The sequence below is a fragment of the Cydia strobilella genome, chromosome 1 (genome assembly GCF_947568885.1).
Source record: "Cydia strobilella chromosome 1, ilCydStro3.1, whole genome shotgun sequence".
Classification (NCBI taxonomy): Eukaryota; Metazoa; Arthropoda; class Insecta; order Lepidoptera; family Tortricidae; genus Cydia; species Cydia strobilella.
Genome location: NC_086041.1, coordinates 19358992 through 19374728, shown reverse-complemented (window position 1 = coordinate 19374728; position 15737 = coordinate 19358992). Strand labels below are relative to the sequence as shown.

The following is a 15737-nucleotide window of genomic DNA, read 5'->3' as shown; positions in this document are numbered from 1 at the left end:
CACGTAGTAAAAGGAGCTCATTTTATACACCTCGCAAAATATGGCTGAGGGTTGATAAGTACCCTGTATAATTTTAAGACCATCAAGTTATTTGTCAACAGGCATTAACAGTTTATCAAATTGACAGTTTTTCGGCGTGATGTGCGCCGTGTATACGGTGCTGTGCGCGGGCTGGCTCACCGTGTGCGCGCTGCAGTGGCGCGACCTGCTGCGCATCCAGTACTGGATCGGCGGCGTGGCCCTGCTCGGCATGGTGGAGAGCGCCACGTACTACGCGGTCTACTCCTCCATAGACCGCACCGGGTGAGTACACGGGTACCCGACTTGCAGCATCCAGTACTGGATCGGCGGCGTGCCCTGCTCGGCATGGTGGAGAGCGCCACGTACTACACGGTCTACTTCTCCATAGACCGCACCGAGTGAGTACAGGGGTACCCGACCTGCAGCATCCAGTAATGGATTTGGATGGAGGGTGTGTTTAATTTAAACAGCTTTGACATAATGGGTACCTATGCCAAATAGTGTAAAAATGGAATGCTCTGCCATCGCTTTTTGTTCCTCCGTTACGCATTTCGCATATATCCAATTCTCTTATTAATAGGCAGTAATAATCCAAGCATGATACGGTATCTCAAGTGGCTGCCAGCCAGTGCCACCATACCCAGGACATCACATCATACAAAATCCGTAAAGCCGTTTTTGTGTGATCCTGAGGAAGGAACAAATATAGGAATATCGAATTAACAAAGCCTTGTATAGACAGACGGACACGGCGAAACTGTAAGAACGGTTTCGCACTACGTCGGATCCGAATCCGTGTAAATATGGTCCGAAGTAGCCGTAGAACTATTACTACGGTAATTTACGCACTAGATCCGTCCGATTTCTTTTCGAAATTGGATGACGTAGTGCGTAAATTACCATAGAAATAGTTCTACGGCTACTTCGGACGATATTTTCACGGGTTCGGATCGGATTCGGATCGGACGTAGTGCGAAACCGCTCTCAGGGTTCCTAGTTGACTACGGAACCCTAAAAATGGAAAATGATGTTTTACATTTATAATAAATAATAGTTTACCAAATGAACGAAGAATATACATATGTACTGTACCTAATGAATGTTTGTTTGTGCAGATACTTTAACGCGGAGGCGTACATGTTCGCGGAGTGGATGTCGGTGGCGAAGCGCGCGCTGGCCCGCATGCTCGTCATCATCGTGTCGCTCGGCTTCGGTATCGTCAAGTGAGTCAACTCTATTTTAATGCTGTTTTTTCTCCTTCAGCTCTTCAATCTGTCAATTGAATGAATGACAGTGATATCTAAATCAACTTCATTTGAGCGGTGTGCTGAAGTCTATTTGATTATAGGATCATAGGACAATTACTTAACAAACATCTTATGAATAATGATATATAAGGCCTTCGAAATCTTGATGTCGTTTAAAGAGAAGAACACTAATTTTGAAATCCTGCTGTTATGACATGTCATATCACGTAGGACATGTTTTTGTGCGCGTGACTTGAAATGTATTGCCGATAGTAATGGCAGTGTAGACTTAGTGTGTATTGATTGTGTGTTTTGTGTTGTGTGGCACTGGCAGGCCGCGGCTGGGCCCGGCGCTGCAGCGCGTGGTGGGCACGGGCGTGCTGTGGGGCGTGCTGGCCGCCATCGAGGCCTGGCTGAGGCTGCACCACAAGGTATTTACTTACTCAGATACCGTCAACCGGGGTGAATAGGGACGAAACTTTAAATGTGATATAACTAATAATTTCTTAAAAAATACCCACACAAATTGTATCATTCGATTGAAAATAATAGTAGATTTTGTATGATACAATTTATGTGGGTAGTTATTAAGAAATTGTCGGGTAAATCACATTTTATGTTTTGTCCCTATTCACCCCAGCCTTCCCTATTCACCCCGGTTGACGGTATATCACATATACTAAACAAAAAGGTACTCATTAATACAAAAATATTACTTTGCTTATCCGCGAAAAGATAACGTGCTAGTCAGTCAGTGCTACCCCGTTATACTTACTTGCGTATTTTTTACTTACTTACTTACTTACTTACTGCTGTGGCGCTACGACCCGAAGTGGATCTTGGCCTCCGACACCAAAGACCGCCATGCTACTCTGTCCAAAGCCGTTTCTGTCCAGTCGACGGCGCCGAGTTCGCTGAGGTCTTTCTGCACTTCGTCTCTCCAGCGGTACCTAGGGCGTCCAGACAGTCTTCGGCCACTTGGTACTCCAGAGTACGCCCTCCAGACTGCGCGATCTTCCCCCATCCGGACTACGTGCCCGAGCCATCGGAGCCTGGCGGCTTTCGTTTCTCCGATGATGTTCGGCTCGGACACCAGATCTTCAATCTCCTGGTTCTTGCGGAGTCTCCAGGTTCCATCCTCTCGACGTGTGGGTCCCAATATCTTGCGGTAGATCTTCCGCTCGGCTACCAGCAGCGCGCGCTCTTCTTTTTGTGTTAGTGTCCAGGCTTCGCATCCGTACATAAGAATTGGCCTTATGACCGTTTTGTATATTCGAAGCTTCGTGTTCCTGGTCATTAGCTTGGACACTAACACTTTGTGCAGGGCAGCAGCACAACGTAGAGCATTCTGATCCGGACTTGTATCTCGCCCTCTCTCTGGTTGGTATCTGTGACGATGCATCCAAGATACTTGAACCTCTCCACGCCATTGTATGAGGTATCTCCCACTGTGAGGCCTTTCCTACGAATCCTTGTGTTTTTGTATCTCTTCATGTGAAGGTACTCAGTTTTGTCGTGATTTACTCGTAGGCCAACCTTCACAGCTTCCCCCTCTAAATTCTGGACAGCTCTGCGGACATCCTCTTCACTTTCTCCTAGAAGGGCCAGGTCATCGGCATACCCAACGCACCGGTGTCTGCCATTCAACTCTACTCCGCCATCGGGGATTGTAGACTTCCTAATGACATACTCGAGCACTAAGTTAAACAGCATCGGGGACAGTGCATCTCCTTGCTTAAGCCCTGTGATGACGTCAAACTGGTCCGTAAGTCCGACTCCCGTGTTGACAGTCATTTTGCTCGTGCTGGTTGCGACTCTTATCATCCTCACCAGTTTGTCGGGTACTCCAAATATTCTGAGGATGTTGTATAGCGACTCGCGATCAATGCTATCGTAGGCCTTCTTGAAGTCCACAAAGAGGATATGCAAACCCTGGGCATATTCCCACCTCTTCTCCATTAATTGTTTAAGGAGGAATAACTGGTCTACTGTGCTTCTGTTTCTTCGGAATCCACACTGGTAATCCCCTATGGTTTTTTCAGCGTAGGGTTCTAGCCGCGACAGTAGGACGTACGCCAGGATCTTGTAAGCAGGGGGTAGCAGGGCAATTCCCCTATAATTCGAGCATACCTTCCTGTCTCCTTTCTTATGTAGTGGGCATATGACACCAACGTTTCATTCACTGGGTTGACGTTCCTCTAACCAGATACATTGAATTATGTGGAAGATTCTAACCCTGACCTCTGTCCCTCCATACTTCCATACTTCACTTGGCAACCCGTCGATACCAGACGCTTTGTTGTTTTTTAATTTCATGCGTATTTTTTACATGCAATTAATGTTGCCACCCTCCCACCGCAAAAAAAGCGTATTCATTATTTTAACAAGGTACTCCTATAAAAAAGATTTTGCAGGTCACATATTGACAATTTGAGATATGGTCTTTGAAGAAATTTTACAAAAAAGTTATTCTCAAAATTTCATCACTACACCTTATAAAACAAAGTCCCTGCCGCATCTGTCTGTTTGTGTGTATGTATGTTCGCGATGAACGTACTCGACGGATTTTCATGCGGTTTTTACTTATCAATAGAGTGATTCTTGAAGAAGGTTTAGGTGTATAATTTGTTAAGGTTTTGTGTAACCCATGCGAAGCCAGGGCGGGTCGCTAGTTTTTGATAAAAGCTTATCGCTGAATGTACTGTGGATTTCAACAATCATTTAATACTTATCAGATGATTCTGACAAACCCAAACTCAATAAAATTACGTTGTTTTACGACAGAATTCTTGCCACTTTGGTCTCCCTCATCAGACCAGTTTGTAATTTCATCATAATATTGCATTATCACCTGTTTTTTATAAGAATGCCAAATGGCAAATACGATTAAGTGATCGAAAAATGGTTTCCAAATTTTGAAGACGACTCATTATCTACATAATATGTATGAAGTATTATTGTATAATACAAGTTGTTGTTCGCAGGCTGATGACTCGAATCGCGACTTGCTCCTATCTGAAGCCCCCATGTCGCTCTTGGACAGTGCAATCTGCTGGTGGGTGTTCGTCTCGCTCGCACACACCATGCGCACGCTGCAACTGAGGAGGTCAGTACTATGTACTAAGCTGGTTTTGTTATTGTTCGATTTGTTATATCAAGTAAAAACGGATTTAGATTTGGCCTGCCTAAAAAAACATGGTATTTTTATTATTATCTTGGAATGCATCCCTTAAGTGAATGAAATAGGGTTTTGAAATTTAGTGTAAAGTACTAAGGGGATTGACCGGGGTGTGGTAAGAAGCTTAACTAGGGAATGCAATCCCGCATGAGGAATTCAATCCCGGTATTTAGCGGGATTGTCAGTCTCACTCCCGCGGGATCCCGGTATTTGCGGGATCCCGCAAGTTACTATACCATTTTACGAATTGGTACTAAATTTGAAGGTTTAATACAAAAAGTAAACAAAATTTTTAAATAGTACATTGTGTATTATGGGCGGTAAACAAAAATGTACGAACGAGTGTGAACTGAAGGCTAAAAACACAATTTCGTAATTCCTGTACCGTGGCACGCCAAATGTTCCTCACAAGTCTCATCACACTTGTGAGAAAAAAGAGGGAAAAAATAAAACTTCTGCTTAATTTCGGTACGTACAGCCTAGGTCCAAATTTAGGATTTACGGACCGCATCACCTAGCAAGTGTGCCGAAAAAATACACTACTTACAACCCCAGGTCCAAAAACACTACAACCCCAGGTCGGAATTTACGATTTACGGACCGCATCGCCTACGTGTTGTAGGTAACACCTGTTACGAGCAAGTGACGTGATTTTTTTTTATTTAACTTCTTAAAGAATAATTATTAGACATTACTGGTATAAAATACGGCCCATAGTTTTATTACTGTTTGACACAACTTGCATTTAGCACTCTGCGAATCTTCCGCCTTCAATAAATATAGGTACTTTCACACACAGTGTAAATTTCCTAGTAGTTGCTGTACTGCCAGTAATTGCATGTGAACTCTTTATCTACACACCGTCTTCGACATACTTAACAGTACATATAAGCAAATATATTTATTCATATAAATAAATGTTTATTTTTGAATATTTAATCAAAACAAATATTACTCAATTCACAAGATAGCAAAAAATAGACAAACTCGAGCGAAATTCTATTCCGTGTCCCTTCCCCCTTCCTTCACAGATACTAGGCTCCGTGAAGAACTTTCTCCAGTATGAGACGTGTTACTTGTACTTAGTAACACATAAGAACCACGTCGCTCCTCAATCCCGCAAATCCCGCGGGATCCCGCTTAATTTACGCGCGGGATTAATCCCACAAATTGCATGCGGGATCCCGGTATTTCGGGATCCTGGTATCCCGGTATTGCATTCCCTAAGCTTAACGAGTTCTACGCGGACGAAGTCGCGGGCACATGCTAGTATTTCTATTAAGCTTAACAAGCAAAAGTAACGTACGATAGAAACCCGTCGGAGTACGACTTCTGCTTTTTTCTCGAGATTTGTTTAAACGTGTTAAAACGGCTGGCATTCTTTTAATGGGCCACCACTAATATTTTAATAGGGCAACATAAAAACGCATTTTTGATACAAAAAGAAAGTTACATATGTATTTACAAGCACAAGGCTTTATTGAAATTGGTCTTTAATTTTCCGACAATATACCTACGATGGCGCTTTTAAGTGGCATAAACACTTGTTACGGTTGTAAAATCGTAACTTAGGTTTTGGCTTATATAGGAATCAATCTCGTTTCGATACTCCTAACGACATCTGGCAGCGATGCTGCAAAGTAGTGTTGGGTATGTTAAAACGATAGTCGGGTCGAAGGCGTTTAACGCCATCTGTCGAGGTCGGGTAATACCTTTTGGATAAAACCTGGTAACATTTATTGCAAGACGTGTTTTCAGATGTTTCGCTACATTATTTAAGGTTTTGTTCTGGAAGTATAATTAAAAATAATGCACACGGAATATTTTCCAATATATTCCATCGTCTTTCTCAAATTACTTTAGACTCAAATATAATTTCGATCTCTGTTGATATGGCAACTTAATACGTGGGGACGTGGAAAAGTTGACAGTGCTCGATCACTTGGAATCTGGCGGCGATGTAGAACGTGACGCGAAAGATTCTTCAGGTCAATTTCTTCGGGCAAGCAGCCCTAAAATGCAACCACACTAAGCTTTACAGCTTATAACCCGTAGCGAGGTAAGTTTCTTGATATTTGTCATCGTGAAGGCACAGCCCAATTTCTAAAGTGCTGATTTGTATTAATTTTTGGTTTCTTTTTTATAGCATACAACGTGGCAATGGCGTCCTTTTCTTTTTGAATTCCTTGTGGGAATAATTTAATTTGGCTTCGGGTCAACATGTTAGAGGTTGATACCATCAATTTCATCAAGAGTCCGTTTAAGGAACTGTGATTTAATGTAGAAAAGTTTAGTTTTTTTCTTTGTCTTTGTGCATACGTGGCAATAATGACCATGAGTCAAATTTAATAGTTTTCTCATGAGTAGTAGAGTAATGAAGGAGTTTTAATTATTGTCTGGTCTATTTTCGTGGAAGATGAAATCGAGGTGTACATGGCCATGCAATTTTGCTAACATGTGCTTCAATGTGTAATTTTGTTTGTAGCTTTAAAGCCGGTCCTTCCCTACGGGATCCTTCCTTGTGCCCCTGCACACCTGGCTTTGTCTTCTGGAACGTGCTAGCGCAGCCTGCTCTTGCGGTATCGTCCATGTGACTCCGTGCTGTTCATCGCGGCTGTGGCGTACCAGTAGAACGGCTGGCTGATACGCAAAGACGGTCTCGCTGCGTATCGTCGCGACTCCTGCCGTCTGCTGCGCGCTACTGCGATGGCACGTGGCCACAGTTCTACTGCCTCTGTAGCAACACGTGTCTCAGGTGTGGTCAACTCTAATTTCTCTTAGTGATCTTTTAAGACTTAATTAACCTAGCAAGGAACATATAATAGTGGCCTCTTAGGTTTGATTTCAAGTGCGAAGTGTTAAGCGTAGAAACAGAACTTCATAGACTTTAAATCACGTTTAACGTCTAATTATTGTTGGGTTTCGTGATTATTTTAATGTATTTTGTGGTAACATTAATAAAACGCGCGAATTTAATTTGAATACTGGCAACATTGGACATGCCGAGAGGTGGCGTGACCGAGCGGTGGTTTTTAAAAAGTTACGGACAGTTGGCTGGCGGGTCATTCTTGGCTTGACTTCGAGAGTGTGAACAACGAGTTGTCTGTTTGTATCTAAAAGTGTGTACCTAAGTGTGTGTGTGTGTAAGTGTGAGTGTTTACCTAAGTGTAAATGGAAGTCTAAGTGGTAGTTGAATAAAGTGTAGTTCAAGTGATTGAGTTGTTTTACTGATTATCTGGTGGTGACATACAACAATTCAGAAATTGGGATAATCAACGCTAAATTGCGTAAGTACACGTCCATATCTTATACTTTTATTTCTTTTTCGGGTTATTTCGTTTTAAATTCCGTTTGTGCCATCAAGTGATAACGTAAGAAACGCGAATTATTAAAATAATTCCTTATTTAAATTAATATTTGAATAAGGAGGTAGCATTGGACAAGGCCGCTCCGTGGATTACCACGCATAGCATTAGCTATGGGAACGATTACCGACGAACTATATAGGGTACTTTTAAATAATAAACGTCATGTTACGGTTTTTCGGAGGGTTTGGTTAGGCCAGGGATCGGCAAACGTTAAACGCAGCAAGAACCGTTGACGAGTAAAGAGATTAATTTATTCCGTATTATTACAATTCAGTAATCAGAATTCTACATCTTTAATCTACGTTGTACAAACATTATCTGACTTGGATCAGCGCGTGAGGTTACGAATATCGAAGCATTGTCACACGCTGATATTATTTTGCTGACCGGCATAATAGATATGTAGCAAAAGCCACAAGTGTTGTTTCTAAGTGGTCTAAGAAGGTATTATTTTTGTATGGTTTAACCGCAACCGCAATTGTACTGTACCATCTAATGCGCACTTGCTCGCGAGCCGCGGTTTGCCGACCCATGATGATGATGATGATGATGATGATTATTTATTAATCGCGTTATTAACATTATCACCTTGTGTTGGTTTAACCACTGTTGTGTCCTACCTAATGCTTTTTTTTGTTTTGTTTGAGGTTTTAAATCATGAGTGACATTGGCGGTGGAGAACCAAGCCACAAAAGGAGACGGTTGAAAACGCCAAACAGTCATAATGATGCTTCTCGTCGGACGTCTCCAGCGCGATCTCCACGTCTGGAGCGCACCCCCAGCCGTCTAGAACGAAGAAGCCGCAGCCGTTCCCGTCGTCGAAGTGGCACAGTACGTACCCGAAATAGTAGGTCGCACGGACGTGAACGTGAGTTGCTAGATTTACGCGCTCAATTGGATACTTTGCAACGCGAGTTACAAAAGGATCGCGATAGTAGGGCGCGATCGCGGCTGTCGGAGGACTTACGGCGCTAATCTCGTAGGTCTCGCAGTCCTCACATGTAGCATCTCATACCTGGGTCCTAACTCCCAGTCCTTACTCCCACGGGCTGATGCTCTGGATTCTCCAATCGGCTATAATTCCTTAACGCTTTTGCGTTCTCTTTCTGTCTGATTCTCGTCTTCCAAATTACTCCCTGAAACTTTTGATTTAAAATGTTTTACTTTCTGGCTATCATTTCTAAATTCTCCCTAAACTTCTTCTACCCTAATACGGCCCTGACCCGTCCGGTTACTTACCTTGCTGTTTTTCTAATCATTTCATGTTTTTATTATAATTTCGAAGCTAATCGACCTAAAATTCACTATAAATTTTCCATTGACATATTTGTTTCTTTGTTTTGACATTATCCGTCAAACTAATAATTTACTCAAAATTCTTTAGCATGAAGTTTAGGTCGTATAGTTTTCAAGTAGTTTGTTCTAAATTTTACCTAAAAATTGTTACTGGTGAACAAATATTTTCAAATATTTTCAAAATTAATAACGAAGTAAAGAAGAATTCTAGAAAATGTTATTGCTAGCTATATAAGCGGCCCAGCGGACATCTGAATTCAGTTTGCTTCTAGTTCCCAACAAAGGAACATCAGTTGTAAGGGTCCGTGCGGGGCCAAGCCAGGCCCCGCACCATCAAGAAACCCTCGATCGTGCTCCTTAAAAGGTTACCTGTGTTCCTGGCGAAGTCTGGCGCTCTCTGCACGCACCCAAGTCCGGTGGTGCTTTGAGGTTGCTCTAGCGGAGCGCCTCGTCTCCTAGGCGCGCGCTATCGGCGCGCCTCGCCTCAACAGGCGCGTGCTGTCACCGCGCCTCGCCCGCTATCGGCGCGCCTCGCCTCAACAGGCGCGTGTTGTCACCGCGCCTCGCCTCTTCGAAGAGCGTGCTTATCAGCTCGCCTTACCCAGCGCGCCTTACCGTGCGCGCGCTACCAGCGCGCCTTACTGTGCGCGTGCTGCCAGCACGCCTCACCTTTGCGCGTGCTATCTGCGCGCCTTACCTTTGCGCGTGCTATCTGCGCGCCTTACTGTGCGCGTGCTATCTGCGCGCCTTACCTTTGCGCGTGCTATCTGCGTGCCTTACCCTTGCGCGTGCTATCTGCGCGCCTTACTGTGCGCGTGCTACCAGCGCGCCTCACCTTGCGCGTGCTATCAGCGCGCCTATCCGTGTGCGTGCTCCTGCCTTGCGCGTGCTATTAGCGCGACTATAAACTTTATTTTATTCTTTTTGTAACCATCTGTTAGCGTGTCATATTTAGACAATAGCCGTTAAATAAAGAACCTACCCCTGTTATATCTATCTTTCCTTTCTACCTCCTCACTCCCAGCTCCGTTACTCACTCCTCCAATATACGTGGAGGAGGGAGTAACGTGACAGTTTTGGCGCCCAACTTTTAAATTTACCGGCTTTCTTAACCCACTAAATTCTAAATTATAGACAGAATCCGTGTCTTTAAATCTTAAACAACTTTTCGGCCTCTTTCTGTTTAATTTTCTATTTCCTTAGTCAATATGGCACGTTTTTTAGATTATCTTATTATAGCAATCAGACTAGATAGCTACTTTTTTTATCACTTTTATTTCTAATGATGTATTTTTTATAGGTCTTTAACTTTATAATAATTGTACTTCTTTTACTCTTCAGCTCAGCCCGTCCTCCTTCTCCCCTTTTTCCTTCTTCAAGCTCGTTTTCATTCTTCATTAACTGCCATTTTACATTTCTTTCATTTTGTGTGAGTGTGTCATCTGTAAATATTTCTTCATTCTCGGGTGGCTTAATAAGCCAGGTGCCCTTCTTTTTCTTTTCTTCACCCTGCAGAGCGGTAGTCCAACTCTGAAGAAAAAAATAAGCCTTATGGTCAAACACTACTTTTTTTTTTACTCTACTGTGGTAGGTCTACCCCTACCACAACCTAAGTAGGCTCTACCCCTACTCTCTATTCTCGTCGGCTCTAAACCGACGAGAACTTGTACATAAACTTATCTTCGCGGAGCGGCTGACTACTCCCTTAAAATAAGCCTTAGGTCGTTCATTATTATCTTATTATCTTTTCCAGTGGAGCGGCTGACTACTCCCTTCTATAAAGAAGCCTCAGGTCATAGCGAGGACTTCCTAGGAGTGTGCGTCATAGAGCGTGAACCACATCCCCTTCCTTTGCCAGAGACTTATGAATGCGTGATTATGACAGGCGATGTATGAGTGCAGGGAAGTTCCTCGATCTATTCATCTTCTTCTCCATTATATCACTCATCCTCTCATTCCATTTATTCATCCCCATTAACGAGCTTGCTCTTTCTTTCTTCTGACTTACCTACCTACTTAATTACTTACCTACCTACTTACTTACTTAATTACTTACCTACTTACCTTACTTCCTTTACTTTCCCCTAAACTTAACTCTTCACAAAAAAAAAAAACTTTTCCGTTTAAGATTACGACAAAGTTTTTTTTCCGTGGTTTTTGGGGTAATGTAGCATCTCATACCTGGGTCCTAACTCCCAGTCCTTACTCCCACGGGCTGATGCTCTGGATTCTCCAATCGGCTATAATTCCTTAACGCTTTTGCGTTCTCTTTCTGTCTGATTCTCGTCTTCCAAATTACTCCCTGAAACTTTTGATTTAAAATGTTTTACTTTCTGGCTATCATTTCTAAATTCTCCCTAAACTTCTTCTACCCTAATACGGCCCTGACCCGTCCGGTTACTTACCTTGCTGTTTTTCTAATCATTTCATGTTTTTATTATAATTTCGAAGCTAATCGACCTAAAATTCACTATAAATTTTCCATTGACATATTTGTTTCTTTGTTTTGACATTATCCGTCAAACTAATAATTTACTCAAAATTCTTTAGCATGAAGTTTAGGTCGTATAGTTTTCAAGTAGTTTGTTCTAAATTTTACCTAAAAATTGTTACTGGTGAACAAATATTTTCAAATATTTTCAAAATTAATAACGAAGTAAAGAAGAATTCTAGAAAATGTTATTGCTAGCTATATAAGCGGCCCAGCGGACATCTGAATTCAGTTTGCTTCTAGTTCCCAACAAAGGAACATCAGTTGTAAGGGTCCGTGCGGGGCCAAGCCAGGCCCCGCACCATCAAGAAACCCTCGATCGTGCTCCTTAAAAGGTTACCTGTGTTCCTGGCGAAGTCTGGCGCTCTCTGCACGCACCCAAGTCCGGTGGTGCTTTGAGGTTGCTCTAGCGGAGCGCCTCGTCTCCTAGGCGCGCGCTATCGGCGCGCCTCGCCTCAACAGGCGCGTGCTGTCACCGCGCCTCGCCCGCTATCGGCGCGCCTCGCCTCAACAGGCGCGTGTTGTCACCGCGCCTCGCCTCTTCGAAGAGCGTGCTTATCAGCTCGCCTTACCCAGCGCGCCTTACCGTGCGCGCGCTACCAGCGCGCCTTACTGTGCGCGTGCTGCCAGCACGCCTCACCTTTGCGCGTGCTATCTGCGCGCCTTACCTTTGCGCGTGCTATCTGCGCGCCTTACTGTGCGCGTGCTATCTGCGCGCCTTACCTTTGCGCGTGCTATCTGCGTGCCTTACCCTTGCGCGTGCTATCTGCGCGCCTTACTGTGCGCGTGCTACCAGCGCGCCTCACCTTGCGCGTGCTATCAGCGCGCCTATCCGTGTGCGTGCTCCTGCCTTGCGCGTGCTATTAGCGCGACTATAAACTTTATTTTATTCTTTTTGTAACCATCTGTTAGCGTGTCATATTTAGACAATAGCCGTTAAATAAAGAACCTACCCCTGTTATATCTATCTTTCCTTTCTACCTCCTCACTCCCAGCTCCGTTACTCACTCCTCCAATATACGTGGAGGAGGGAGTAACGTGACACACAATGGCAACAAGTGCACTGATACTGATACCGTGAGGGCTGGTGCTAGTCGTGATGACGAGCAACAGCAACGAAGGTCAAGGAGTCACAATTTCTCTACCGATGATGTAGCACAAATAGTTAGTTCTATTAGAAATAATCTATCATCTCAACCGCATACATTAAACAAAGGCATAGACCATAAAAACATTCTCCCGAATTTTGATCCCTCTTCTAAAAGTCAACGTATTGTGGTATGGCTGAAAAATGACAATGAATGTGCGGCTGTATACGGATGGGATGATAAGACTACGATACAATTTTCTATGCAAAAGCTCCAAGGTTTGGCCAAAGTGTGGTACGAAAGTTTAGATACTATATTGTACTCATGGCCTGAATGGCAAGAGATATTGATCAAAGCATTTCCGTGTGAGGAAAACTATGGCCAAATCTTGGAGGAAATGCTGAAGCGGAAAAGCAAATTTAACGAAGCAATAGCGGTTTACTATTATGAAAAATTGGCTCTCCTGCATCAGTGCGGCCTTAGTGGCAAGATTGTATAATTCACGGTATAACCGTCAGAACAACAAAATCGAGCGCTGTGGCCGTGCGATGTTCTGATCCAGAACAACTATTGCAATTTTTGATGAGTGATAAAGAGTTAAGTAACTCAGATCGAGGACATATGAGAAACAAAAGTTGGTTTGACAATTCTAATGCTAATAATCAAGGTTCTAAGAATGAGGCACAGCCAAAGGGCCCATTTTGTTTTAACTGTAAAGAGAAAGGTCATCACTTCTTACAATGCCCGAAACCACTACTTAAATGCCATCATTGTAACAAGGTCGGTCATAAACCTGAGGACTGTTTTAGTAGAAAGTCTGACAACAAGTCTACTAAAACCCCAGAGGTCAGGTCATTGTAACGCTAAATATTTTAAAAATGCCCATATAAACGGTAAAGCGATGGAAGTTTTTATTGACTTTGGCAGTGAACTTACCCTTGCGAAACAATCTTTTGTTTCTTCTTCTGGTATTGTAAATGATCAGGTAGTCTATAATGAAAGGATTTGGAAACGGATTGGTGAAATCCATTAGTGAAATACGGCTCGATATCGACATTGATGGTGTTAAAGCTAACATCCCCTGCAAAGTAGTCGAGGATAGTCTCCTTGACAGACCTGTTCTAGTTGGGCAGTCGTTTACCGAGTTGCCTCAAATCATAGTTATCAAAGATTGTAAGAACTTACGTTTCATAGATATTGGAAATGAAATGCCACAGCCAGAACCAAATCGTTCTTCTATAGTCAAAATTTCGATTGCCAATGATATTGAACTGTACGGTCCTGCGTCAATCAAAGCTGTCACGGAAGACGAATTTAGTGGAAGCATCGTGGTTAGGGAAAGTATAATAGGCAAACCCGGACAGCAATTCTTTTTAACTGGGGGCCTTTATACTGTAAAGAAAGGTTTTGTTCATGTAGTCGTGTTTGATGATGGAAAATTTCACTGTATGTCGTGTCGAAAGAGTAGCATTGGTGAACCGAATTACTGCGCAGTCCCCTACAATACTTGAGTGTGTAGAATCCAATCATATAACAGAATCTCAACTTCGTATAGGTAACAATGTTGCTGAAGAGCACAGACATAGGCTTTTACAGTTATTAAATAAATGTAAACATTGCTTCGCGTCTAGTTTAGAAGAGTTAGGATGCACAAATGTTACTCAAATTGCTATTGAATTAAATGATCAACGTCCTTTAGCATCTCGACCATATAGGCTGTTCCACCATGAAAGAGAGCAAGTTCGTAACATGGTTGATGAAAGGCTGGCAGCTGGCATAATCCGAGAATCGGTATCGGAATATGCCAGTCCCATCATTCTTGTACGGAAACCCGAGGAAAAGAGTTTCCATTCATACGAATTGGGAACTTTAGCCGTTGTCTGTTCCTTAAAGAAGTTGCGTGTATATTTGCTTGGAAAGCACTTCAAAATCATGACTGACTGCAGCGCGTTGCGTTACACATTCTCAAAGCGAGATTTAATACCACGTATTGCTCGTTGGTGGCTCATGCTACAAGAGTACAATTGTTCCATAGAGTACAGGGCTGGAATAAAAATGTCACATGTCGATGCACTCTCCCGTAACTCAGCTGCTGATCCTGTCCCTAATTTTGAGCCCTTCCCGTCGGTTATGAATATAACCAATGAGGATTGGTTACTTACGCTTCAATTAGGAGATTCAGAAATCACTAGGATCCGTAATACTCTTATGAGTGAAGTTGACCCTACAGATCTGCAACATATTAGGGATAATTCAGTTCAGTTCAGTTTATTTATTGGTAAAAAGAATTTTACAGGTCACACAGGTACATTTGAAATACGACAGTTATATACAATTAAATATGATTGATAAAATACATTGGTCAAAGTTTTCAATTTCTTAAATAATCTCTTTCATAAAATCATCAATAGAGTAACATGCTTGGTCAAGGAGTTGACATTTAAGTTTTTTATTAAATATTGAATCGCTTTCTGTAAATTTAATGTCATTAGGAATTTTGTTGTATATTTTTGGCCCGATAACACTGAGAGACTTTCGGGCCTTCGCGAGTCATTGAGTAGGAGCGATTAGCATGGGCATTCTGCGGCTGTCTGCGTCGCGGGTACAGGTTTTTTTATATGCATCTAGGTTTGCTCTAATCACTCTAATGTATTTGCATGCTTCTAATATATAAACGGCTGGCAGTGTTAATATCTTATGGGTCTTAAATAGTTATTTCGTAATATTGTCTTCGGTTACCGCGATAGTTACTCATGAAATAAAACTATGAAAACGGATTATATCGCGTATATTTAATTTATAATACATCCCGACGTTTCGAACTCTTTACAGCGTTCGTGGTCAACGGGTGACTGAGGAAAAATTACAAAGTGCAAAAATACCCACATACTAAAATAATGAACAATCATAGACTACAAACTTTAAGGTTGGTTGTACATGCAAAATCGGTTCATAAGGCTAGTTATACACTATAATTATAATATAATTATAATATAAATATATACGCGATAAAAACTATGCCGGCTCCAACCCTACACCACGGACCCG

General features: G+C 42.6%; 1 protein-coding gene across 2 annotated transcripts in view; it reads left to right on the top strand.

Moving 5' to 3' along the window:
- The window catches only part of LOC134746151 (transmembrane protein 87A), a 44103-nt gene that overhangs the window by 10272 nt on the left and 18094 nt on the right, over window positions 1-15737 (top strand). For both annotated transcript variants that reach the window (XM_063680450.1, XM_063680459.1), the window contains 4 exons: window positions 128-303; window positions 1137-1244; window positions 1603-1699; window positions 4253-4374. In XM_063680450.1, the coding sequence (XP_063536520.1) occupies window positions 128-303; window positions 1137-1244; window positions 1603-1699; window positions 4253-4374 (503 nt within the window). The remainder of the gene's footprint in view (window positions 1-127; window positions 304-1136; window positions 1245-1602; window positions 1700-4252; window positions 4375-15737) is intronic.